Source organism: Syngnathoides biaculeatus, chromosome 4, assembly GCF_019802595.1.
Source record: "Syngnathoides biaculeatus isolate LvHL_M chromosome 4, ASM1980259v1, whole genome shotgun sequence".
Taxonomy (NCBI): domain Eukaryota; kingdom Metazoa; phylum Chordata; class Actinopteri; order Syngnathiformes; family Syngnathidae; genus Syngnathoides; species Syngnathoides biaculeatus.
The window spans coordinates 8,163,703-8,175,725 of record NC_084643.1 but is presented as its reverse complement, the minus strand read 5'-3'; the positions used below and the strand labels follow the sequence as shown (position 1 = coordinate 8,175,725).

At 41.5% G+C, this 12,023-nt stretch overlaps 1 protein-coding gene across 8 annotated transcripts in view; it reads right to left on the bottom strand.

Moving 5' to 3' along the window:
- grid2 (glutamate receptor, ionotropic, delta 2) overlaps window positions 1-12,023 on the bottom strand; it is a 491,233-nt gene that overhangs the window by 32,480 nt on the left and 446,730 nt on the right. For all 8 annotated transcript variants that reach the window (XR_009794537.1, XR_009794538.1, XR_009794536.1 and 5 more), the window contains one exon: window positions 9,537-9,703. Coding sequence is in view for 5 of the 8 variants with exons in the window: in XM_061816592.1 (XP_061672576.1) it covers window positions 9,537-9,703 (167 nt within the window). In the remaining 3 variants the exon portion in view is untranslated. The remainder of the gene's footprint in view (window positions 1-9,536; window positions 9,704-12,023) is intronic.

Below are 12,023 nucleotides of genomic sequence, written 5' to 3'. Positions count from 1 at the left end.
GTGCTCTTGGGCTCAATTTATTCTATACCAGGGGTCTCAAACAGGGGCCCGCGGGCCGTTTGTAGTCCCCCAAAATGATATTTGGTGGCCCCAACCTTACTATGAGAGTTAAATAACAGTGCAGCCCTACAGTTTGATATGAAAGGCACTTTTACAGTGTTGCACGTGGAGCCGACGAATCGTCCAATCGCGGCGCGGTTGTGGCTCTTGGGGGCGTGGCATCGACCAGGCTTGACGCAAGCAGAGAAACGTTTTTCATTGACTGAAAGTTACAATAGTCTTGCCATGGAGAGTTTTATTCGTAGTTTTGCACGTACCTTGTTTACACCAGCTTCCTTGCTGATCTCATTTTGTGTTGAAGAATAGAAAAGAAGTTTTTTTTTACAATTTCTCATTTATGTGCGCCGACGCCGCGGCCCAACCTCAGCCACAATGTGCCTCCAGCCGCCCTGAGGTGAATTGAGTTCGAGACCACTGCTGTATACGGAATGGGTGCTCAGTTCCTATTTAACACCGTCCTCATGTTTAGATATCCATTCTGTTTTTTTGTTTTTGCTTGTTTTAATCACGATGGCTAGCAGTTTCCAATTTCTTTCCAGCCATACAGAGTCCCAATCAAGGGTTAAAACCACACACAGAGCACAGCAGGATTAAGCTCACAAAGGAATCCAAGACATTTCCACACAACACCATCCTACTGTGATCCCGTATGGAGTCGCCGCGCTCCCGTTTCTTCGCGGAAGCCTTACAAGCAGCGGGATGAAAGGTCTTCGGTCCCTGAAGCAAACTTAGCAAAGCTTGGTAATTCCAATAAGTGTTCGGAGGATTCCGTGCCTTAGCTAAGTTTTCAATTAGGCCTCATTAAGGCAGAGTGTGCGGGTGAAGCGGAGCAGATCATCAAAGCTGGAACAGGATAAACAACGCAGTCAAGTCAAATGTTCATTAACCGTCATTAACATATTGAGAGTGTGAGCGGGAGACCTTGCCATCATTAATTGGGAATAATAAAGATTTAATGAACGCACTAAGTGTGTGGGCTGCGTTTGTGATAGACTGCCGCTGACAGAGACATAAATATTAGAATATGGACGGCGTGCTGAAGGTCCGCGTGGTCTGCTTACAGCCATTTTACGGGGCTCAAAATGTGAGATTTACTCGGACAAAAGCGGTTTTATGTGCACCGGAACGAAGCATTTTACTTTATCTCTATTGTAGCTACTTTACAGAATAAGCTCCGGCGCTTATTGGCTTTTTCCTCAAGGTCGGCAACAACAAAACTTTCACAAGTCAGTTTATCGATAGATTTTTAAACTGTAATGTATTTCTGACAAATTTATTGCTCTCCGCGCGAGCCTGCCAGAATACTAAAAGCATTGAGAAAACAGTTTGTAAGAGCCAAACGCGGCTAACTTTGTTTTCATTGGTCCCCGTAGCACTTTAACACAATCCGAGGAGCACATTGAGTGGGAGAAATCGCTTCAACATAAGTGACACTAGTTTAACCTTAATTTATTTGCTTGGGGAAGATATGGAAAGAAAGCAAGTGAGCTGCCAGCTGAACAATGACAAAAGCGACCTTGGGAGGCTTAAAATGTAAATTCAAGGAAAAACCTTCAGGTTATTAAATTCATACTGTAGTGCCCTCAAAATAATTATTGAAATACAAAACAAAACACACACACACACAGTGTAGAAAATAAGTATTTGAACACCTGAGAAAACCAATGTTAATATTTGGTACAGTAGCCTTTGTTTGCAATTACAGAGGTCAAACGTTTCCTGCATTTGTTCACCAGGTTTGCACACACTGCAGGAGGGATTTTGGCCCACTCCTCCACACAGATCTCTAGAACATACAGGTTTCTGGGCTGTCGCTGAGAAACACGGCGTTTCAGCTGCCTCCAAAGATTTTCTATTGGGTTTAGGTCTGGACATTGGCGAGTCCACACCAGATCCTTGATTTTCCTGGCTGTGTGCTTCAGGTCATTTTCATGTTGAAAGACCGAGCCACGACCCATCAATGCTCTGACTGAGGGAAAGAGGTTGTTCCCCAAAATCTCACAATACTTGACCGCAGTCATCCTCTCCTTAATACAGTGCAGTCGTCCTGTCCCATGTGCAGAAAAACACCCCCAAAGCATGATGGTACCACCCCCATGCTTCACAGTAGGGATGGTGTTCTTGGGATGGAACTCATCATTCGTCTTCTTCCAAACACGGTTCGTGGAATTATGACATCTGACCACAAAACTTTCTCCCATGACTCCTCTGTATAATCCAAATGGTCCTTTGGCAAACTTAAGACAGGCTTTGACATGTCCTGGTTTAAGCAGGGGAACCTTCTGTGCCATGCAGGATTTCAAAGCATGACGTCCTAGTGTATTACCAACAATCACCTTGGAAATGGTGGTCCAGGCTCTTTTCAGGTCATTGACCAAGTCCTATCATGTAGTCCTGGGTTGATTCCTCACCTTTCTAAAGATCATTGAGACCCCCACGAGGTGATATCTTGCATGGGGCTCCACTCCGATTGAGATTGACCGTCACGTTTAGCTTCTTCCATTTTCTACTTATTGCTCCAACAGTGGACGTTTCTCCACCAAGCTGCTTGGCAATTTCTCCGTAGTCCTTTCCAGCCGTGTGGAGTTGTACAATTTTGTCTCTGGTGTCTCTTGACAGCTCTTTGGTCTCGGCCATGTTACAAGTTTGAGTCTTACTGATTGTCTGGGGTGGACAGGTGTCTTTATGCAGCTAACGAGCTGCAACTGATCCAGGATAATACATGGAGTGGAGGTGGACTTTTAAAGGCGGACGAACAGGTCTTTGAGGGTCAGAATTCTCGCTGATAGACAGGTGTTCCAATACTTATTTGCAGCTGTATCACACAAATAAATCGTTAAAAAAAAAAAATCATACATTGTGATTTCTGGATTTTTCTTTTTAGATTATCGCTCTCACAGTGGACATGCACCTAGGATGAAAATTTCAGACCCCTCCATGATTTCTAAGTGGGAAAACTTGCAATATAGTAGGGTGTTCAAATACTTATCTTCTTCACTGTATACATTTATTTGTTGTTGTTTTTTTGTTTGTGTCTATATACACACACACACACACACACACCACACACACACACACCACACACACACACACACCCACGCAAGCCTCAGTGTGTATGTGTGTGAGGCTTCAGACCATTTCCCCCTCCGGACTTCACAGTCTACTTGTGTGTAGCTGTCATTTGAAATTAGCGGGACTATCCCCTTCGCATTGGGCTGTTCTGACTCCGGCAAATCTGCAGGCTGTCACCGTCCATCAGAAGAACACACAAACATGAATACAAACACAGTCAGCGAGTGCATTTGTTCTCCTGCTGCAGCTAACGCACCCAGATGGAGGGGCTTCACCTGACCTCTAGCAATGACTACTTCTCTACAGCAAAGTGGTTGAAAATGAGGATGTTATAGAAGGCTGTCTATTTCGAAAGACAATGGCCTCCCCACTCACGCTAAAGTGCCAGAAACAATCAATCCTTTCTCATCTCTAATAATACCTTCAGGGAGCTTGCAGGTAGCAGCTGAGAGAGGAGTTAAATACTGTGACAAACATACATGGGCAAAAATGCACCACTTCACTCTCCTTTCGTATAATTGCGCAATATTGCTTTGTTTCTTACCAATTGCTGCTGTTACTCGACGTTAGGAATAAAAAAGATTTAAGAGGCCATCTCTTTGGCATTAAGATCTCTTTCGCAAAATCAACATTTGCTATCTGGAGAACAAGCAAATCTAACTCCACAGTTAACCCCCCCCCCCCCCCGAGTATAGTCATTGTGAATAAAGGACAACAATAATTTTGCTCCGAGGCCACATCCTGTTTCACTTCACTGTGAATTATGGATGATAACCTAACTTCAAAGGTTATTGTCCACAACCTATTTGAATACGATTATCACTCAAAAATGGAGACACAGCTGAGATAAGAATAATCCTCAAGATTGCTAAACTATTGAGGATCCAACAGTGATCCTTGTTGGACACCTTTCAACATATTTAAACGTCTCATATGTAACTCACATTATGAACGCCAATGGGCAGACCCATTTGAATACGATTGTAAATTACTCAAAAATGGAGACACAGCTGAGATAAGAATAATCCTCAAGATTGCTAAACTAAAGAGGATCCAATAGTGATCCTTGTTGGACACCTTTCAACATATTTAAACGTCTCATATGTAACTCACATTATGAACGCCAATGGGCAGACCCATTTGAATACGATTGTAAATTACTCAAAAATGGAGACACAGCTGAGATAAGAATAATCCTCAAGATTGCTAAACTAAAGAGGATCCAATAGTGATCCTTGTTGGACACCTTTCAACATATTTAAACGTCTCATATGTAACTCACATTCTGAACACCAATGGGCAGACCCATTTGACTACAACTGTAAATTACTCAAAAATAGAGACACAGCTGAGATAAGAATAATCAACAAGATTGCTAAACTACTGAGGATTCAATAGTGATCCTTGTTGGACACCTTTCAACATATTTAAACGTCTCATATGTAACTCACATTATGAACGCCACTGACCATTTGAATACAATTGTACATTACTCAAAAATGGAGACACAGCTGAGATAAGAATAATCAACAAGTTTGCTAAACTATTGAGGATCCAACAGTGATCCTTGTTGGACACCTTTCAACATATTTAAACGTCTCATATGTAACTCACATTATGAACGCCAATGGGCAGACCCATTTGAATACGATTGTAAATTACTCAAAAATGGAGACACAGCTGAGATAAGAATAATCAACAAGTTTGCTAAACTATTGAGGATCCAACAGTGATCCTTGTTGGACACCTTTCAACATATTTAAACGTCTCATATGTAACTCACATTATGAACGCCAATGGGCAGACCTATTTGAATACGATTGTTAATTACTCAAAAATGGAGACACAGCTGAGATAAGAATAATCCTCAAGATTCCTAAACTAAAGAGGATCCAATAGTGATCCTTGTCGGACACCTTTCAACATATTTAAACGTCTCATATGTAACTCACATTCTGAACACCAATGGGCAGACCCATTTGACTACAACTGTAAATTACTCAAAAATGGAGACAGCTGAGATAAGAATAATCAACAAGATTGCTAAACTATTGAGGATTCAATAGTGATCCTTGTTGGACACCTTTCAACATATTTAAACGTCTCATATGTAACTCACATTATGAACGCCACTGACCATTTGAATACGATTGTTAATTACTCAAAAATGGAGACACAGCTGAGATAAGAATAATCAACAAGATTGCTAAACTATTGAGGATTCAACAGTGATCCTTGTTGGACACCTTTCAACATATTTAAACGTCTCATATCTAACTCACATTAATGAACGCCACTGGGCAGAATCATGAAATTTCTTTTCAGTTGTTGGGGTTGTCGGCAGTGTCATGTATGCATTAAAAATAAATGGAGAGAAGTGATGATTGACACAAACACTAAAACTGCAGCTTTGTTTCTACAATGAATGCATGTTGTCAAACGATGAACGCTACAGGCAGATGCTGGCCTTTTACAAAATGTCCCATTTTTTTGTGTGTATCTGTGTGTGTGTGTGTGTGTTTATAACTCCATATCCACTTTTGCACTCTGCTTCACCCCTTTCAATTTTCCTCTTGGTTTTTGTACTGAAGTGCGCCACATAAAAACATAGGTTTACTTGAAGGCAAATATAAACTTCTCAAACCCAACTCTCGCATATTCCAGTTGAGCCTGCACCAGGTACGTACGTGACGGCTAATCAATGGTGTTAAACAATAAAAATGTTTACACAATTAAACTGTAGCGCGATTCCCGTGTGGTTTGTACGGTCAAAAAAAAAAAAAAAAAACAATTGGATATACGGCTTCCAAATTAGCTTGCACATTTTGCGCGGCCATGAACCGTTACAGTCCGACGAAGACCGCAGGCTTCTATATTTGCCTTCTTCTTGTAATAATCCCTGTGCACAATCATTAAAAGAGGAGGCCGTGCAATAAAGATGGCAAGCACTCCATACGCAGGCCACAAAGAAACCCTTATGTTTATATGACTGCAGCTGCAATGCGCGGTTGCGAGGCATCCGAGGCCCCAACGAGGAAACAGCTGCGAGATTGTTCATCATCGGATCGGTAAAATTAGACCGTTTGCACGGCTGGAAATTATTTGTATTTCATTGCGTGCCCGAGTAAATGTTTAGAAATAATCACAGACGGGTGAATATATGAAGAGATTGTGAATTCTTTGTAAAGAAATCTAAAAACACATTTTGACAGATGGCCAAATGTGTCAGCTTGGGATAAAAATGATTCATTCACTATTGATAAGCGATTGTTCAGGAGTTTCTCAATCAGTAGCAATTTGACTGAACAGATGTTCCTTTAAATATGATTATCTTGTTTAGTGGATTACATGATGAAGCAAAAGCCTTTTATACAGAACCCAGGAAAGTGGCATCAGGCCTGTGTTGCAAATATCGAGATCGTGCATGTGACGTCACCATTTTCACGGCGCCATATTGCCGGTCAAACAGAGCTACACGACGTTGTGGGAGACCTCGAACCGGAGGAGAATATTTACAATACCCGAGACCTGTTGTGCTGTTGGTTGTTACGACAGATGGGACAGATATTCAAAGAGATCATTCTAAAGAATACCAGCTGAAAAGACCAGAAAATATCGATGGATTTCGGCAATTAAAAGGGATGGATGGTGCCCAACCAAGATACACACACGTCTGTGTAGCGATCGCTTCACTTCAGGTAGGGATTATTATTCTCAATCTCAAATTACCGGAAAGTATTTATAATCCCAAATTGGCTCATTTGAGAACAATTTTGCAGAGTTTTACGGAGGTTAAGTTTGGCCGCAATCGCTTCCGTGTACGCTCCATAGAGACAACTCCGTCCTGTTTTTTTTCCCCCCCAATCATAGTTAATGAATGAGACGTATTAAACCGGGGGTTATTTATTTAAATATTGGTATTTGTATTGAATATTACCTGAAAATATTGATGGATTCTGGCAAAGGTTAACGTGTTGGCGAACACACTTCCGCGTTCACGAGCCGTCAAAATTATGTGGGATTTATTCCTGATTGAGAACTGATCCAGCAACAAAGTATTCGTATGCGTCCAGACTTTTACACGCTTTCAAACTCTTATGTGTAAATCTCGATGGCTCACTCACCAGATTCATGTGTATATCCAGTTGTCCAAGACAAGCGGAAGCGAATAAACAGTCAAATTTCTTATTGGCAAAAACATCGACTTCTGCATTAAATACGGGTCTTCTATGCCGAGTTTATCTAATTTTTTCCATGGACCATCGTTTATTTTCACCTTCCAAATGTCTGATAATATCGTGCTACAAGACATATTGTATTTCATGTCGTCTCCAACCGACTTAAGATTGAGCAATGCTTAGCTTGACCGGCAATATGGCGACGTAAACAAAAGTCACGTGATTTTATGACGTAGGTGCACGAGCGAGTTAAGTAGTGTCAATGAATGGCTTGAGGACGGGACGTCCATTACACACAAGACGTTTGTTCCAGCTCTGACATTGTGGAATTGAGTTATTCGCGTTTCATGTTTTTATGGCGAGTCATCACACTTTGCTGTTATGCTCCGGCCACTCGGAACAATTTTTTTTTCTCCCCCGCAATGCAATGTCACCCATTGTAAAGGTGATTCATATTTGGTCGCAAAAATGTATCTGTGGAGGATACCTGGAAATGGGCAAAATGATACTAAAATGGCTGCTTCCATCCAAATTAAAAGGCACAATTACAGTGACAAATCATCATAGACATGCGTGCCTTGCAGATTTTATGTTGGTACGTGGAAAAAAAATGTATTACAAAGTGTACTCATTTATTTTTCAATTATTCTCGTCGACTTGTTTTTCACTGGCCAATGTTGAAGATTTAAGTACTAGCAATTTGGGCATCTGTGCATACACATTTCATATGTTCTATGAATGTAAACACCCATATGGGACATGTGTTCAAATGCGTAATACACGCAAAGTGAAGAAAATCTGAAAAAATTGTGACTGTTCACTTGGACCTGCAGTACAAATCCAGCAAAATATGTGTTGTCAGATGATGTGATTTAAGAAATGGCTGATTGCAACGCTAAATAACTTCTTCACACAGGCTGAGAGTGTAATCTGCCTCCTGGAAGATTACACAGCACGCACAATTTAATCTGCTCTTGGTTGCCTCCTCACCTAAGGAGACGATTGTCAAGCATCCCAGTGGGCATAATTTTATGGCACTGGACATTTTCTGTTTTGTCAAACTGAATTTAAAGTGTTGATAGAAAACCTGAATGACCTTTAGACGAGGAGACAATAAATATGAGAATACATCTCAGGAAAGTGATTCATTTTTACCCAAATCTCGCGGGATGGCTACAGTTGTGGAGGAGAAATTACACCGATTTGCATGTCAGTGGACCTTTCCGACCTGTCAATCACTCGTACAATAATAGCCAATCAGATAGCCGCATTGTCTTAACCACTGGCTTGACACGCCCCTCTGACCATATTGTCCCAAAAGCAATCCTGGTTGTCAGTAGTGTGCGCTTGGAAAAGTTAATGTTACAAAGAAAATGATCCTCAGATATGCTTGAGGAATGTGCATTTCTGATGAAAGATATCCGGCGAGGTCACAAGGGGCCCGCTTGATTCATTTTCCAAAGCCTAAAACACAGTTGACGAAGTGTCTACGATGGATTAAGGCTCGCGGTCAACACGTACAATATCAACAAACCCAAGGCTGTATGTTCGAAGGTAAGTGAGGGAGAATTTGATTGAATTCTCACCAGTTTCATACATTGCAGGAGAGCAACTTTCACTTTGTTAGTGTATCACTGACCTGCTGAATGAAGTGTGTCATGTTTTATGCCGATTTGCCAATTTGTATCACATCAGTTTTGTAAGACAGAGCTCTGGGTTCGATTACGAGCCAAGTCGAATGAATACACACACTCACTTCTAAAGACTCCAATGATATTACTCGGGATCTTTCCACGTAAAAAATACTCACCCTGCTTTACAAGTGCAGTACAATTCCACTATTTTATCCTGTTGGATTTCAATATGAAGTTTGTGAGGCGTCAAACATTTTTTGCATCGATCGACAACGTTTCGCCGTAACTCTTGACATTGCGTCCTGCTCTGTCCAAAATCTGAATTCTGTGTAGATATCCTTGCGTGAAATAATTGAGACCTCTCTTGGACAAGTCTGACGCATTTGGTAAAAACATACCGCAATATTATCTGGAATACGCAATAATCGACTTCAAACCTGTTCTCTTCAATCGCCATTTTGGAAGTTTGCGGGACATGGAAAATGTAGCTAAGGGGGGCGGAGCTCAAGATGGCCAGTCGGAATGGTCCACTGTCTCTTTAAAGATGACACAATGATGTCACCCAGTGTTGCTTTGAGGGAGTGGCTCCTACCTCTGGGAGAAAATGTCCCTGTATGGACTGCCGTGCTGCATGGCGATGCCGTAGCCACGATCCGGCGCATTGCTGCCCACCGTGTAGAAGGAGCAATCATCGTCGTTGTTGGCGACGTACTCCAGCACCGCCGAATCCCACACGAAGCCGAAGCGGCCGTACTTCACCTGGGACAAAACGTAAATGGCGTTAAGGGAAAACCCAGAGGCTATGACGAGAAACGGGACAAGTTTTGCGACGAGTTGATTGAAATATTTCACTGATCTGATGGTTCCGGGGCTGCATTGCATTTTTTACATTCCAGATGGTCATTAAGGACTAATTCACCACAGACAATAATTCTTCTTCTGAGAAGTTGAAACAAGTTCACTGCTTATCGTTCTCTCCACTCTAAATGCAGGTGCGTTAATGGCTTACTGGCTGTTTTTACCCTTCTTTGGGGTACCTGTACGGATACTTCGCCGCTCACATCCATCCGACAAAATAGCCTCAAATGTTGTGTAAATAATACGCGACAACCAGTTTCACACTATGTGCTATCTTTTGTTTAGACGATTATTGGTTGCAGGGGACAAAACTGCTATCGTGTCATAATTCATGATCAGCGTCTGTTCCGTAATAGCGGAGGTAGTTGTTCGCGCAGCCTCGCGGTAACATTAAACACATCTGATGTTTATGGAGAGAAATAAAAAGTAAAGAAACAAACAACTCAACGGTGACACTCTGATCGCATTTCTCCCAACAGCTTTATTTTCACTTGGTGTGTCATAAAGTTTAATGGCACTTTATGAAATTTCCAAAGCATTTCTGTATTTGCCGAGTGCACGTGTTTCACCTCAGTTGGCCTACGCGTGCGGACTTATATCTGTGAACCGACAAGCACCTCTGATTGGGTAATTTCACAGTCTCTAGTCCTGTGAAGTAGACATGCGTCCGTTTAGTGGGTTGAGTGTGTGTCGGCAATAATTCACTGCAGGGCGTCAGAATGTACTTCATTCAACTCTTTACAGCCTTGAAGAGATATTCGAAAAGTGCTTTACACTTTTAAGAATAATTTCATGCCTTTTCAATATTGTTTTGTAATTATCCAACAAAGAATTATGCACTTTAAACTTAAGACTGCCACAGGGAAAAGTTTGAAAAGTTTTTGCATGGCCAGCAGGAATTATTATTTTACATTAGATGTCAGCCACACTTGAAAGACGATGTGAAAACTCTGCATAGATCAATAATTAATAGGAAGTATAAAGAAGTAAACGTGAAGCGCATTATGAATAAATAGGAGCAGCTACCAAATTACACCGCTTATTTCCAGCCACACCGGAAACCGATGTTCCTTCTAATTTTTTACGTGTCTGAGCAAACACACCAAGGTCGTGAGCGCCCCCTTTGACCACTGTGAGCAACATCAGACGTATGCACTGTGATCAATCAGTCATCCATTGACGTTCCATGGCTCATTAAAATGCTCAGATTACATTCCCAATAGAACATTTCTAAGAATAATTTTGCAAACTACTGAAAATGTCAAACAAAAACAAAAATACATTACAATACAAACACATACCAAGCCAACTATTAACTATAAATATGAAATGTCACTTCCAACTTTGTTTAATTTGTTTTTTTAAGCCACAATGACATCCCCGTCTGTTTTTCTTGGTGTAAAACTGAACTATTGCTTGCAGAATATCTTTCGCAATGCATGTTGAAAGCTGAATGATCCTCCCAAACAGTTTTAGGGTTAATGTTATGTTGCCTCCTATATTTAAAATACAGAATTCGCTTTTTGTGCACTGTATCATCTGTGCTTTCAACCTCAAATCAGGCTGTGCCAAGGTGGAATTTTAACATTATACACCATCTCATCCTGAACTTTCTACTTTGGCTTCAGACCAGACCGTTTTTTGCTCAAAAAAGAAAAAAATCTTGTCCAGTTTCACGACTTTTTCTTCCATTATTCACATACCCCGGTGTTTGTAATTATGAGTTTACCCCTTTAAAATGGAGGGGTGGGGGGTGGGGGGGGGTGTCAGTTAAACTAGGAAGTAGAGTGTGTGGCTCGGTGTGGCCGACCAGCAGCTCTCTGTGAGAGGCAGTGTGGTGCTGTGTTTAAAAAAGAAAAAAAGACATCAGGCTCACTGCGCTGGATCTTTTTTCCACCGCGCTGACAGTGTGCGACAAGTGCACAAATGCGCAGTTTAGAGGGAACATTGCTGGAAACACTATAGGGCAACTGTAAATTAATCCATAGACACTATAGATATGGGTGCTCACAACAATTCTTGTCTGATTCTCGAAGAAGGGGAAGAAGTTGTCAATTTGGTGGCCATTTTTTTTTTTTTTTTTCCACTGGGTGACCTGGAGGACTTACAGTAATGGACAGAACAACCAGATGATTTAGCGCAACACGGGCAAGTTTTACACCGTTGCTGCCCCCACAAGTGCCACCGTTTGTGAGGAAATTTCGATAAAATGCAACAGCGC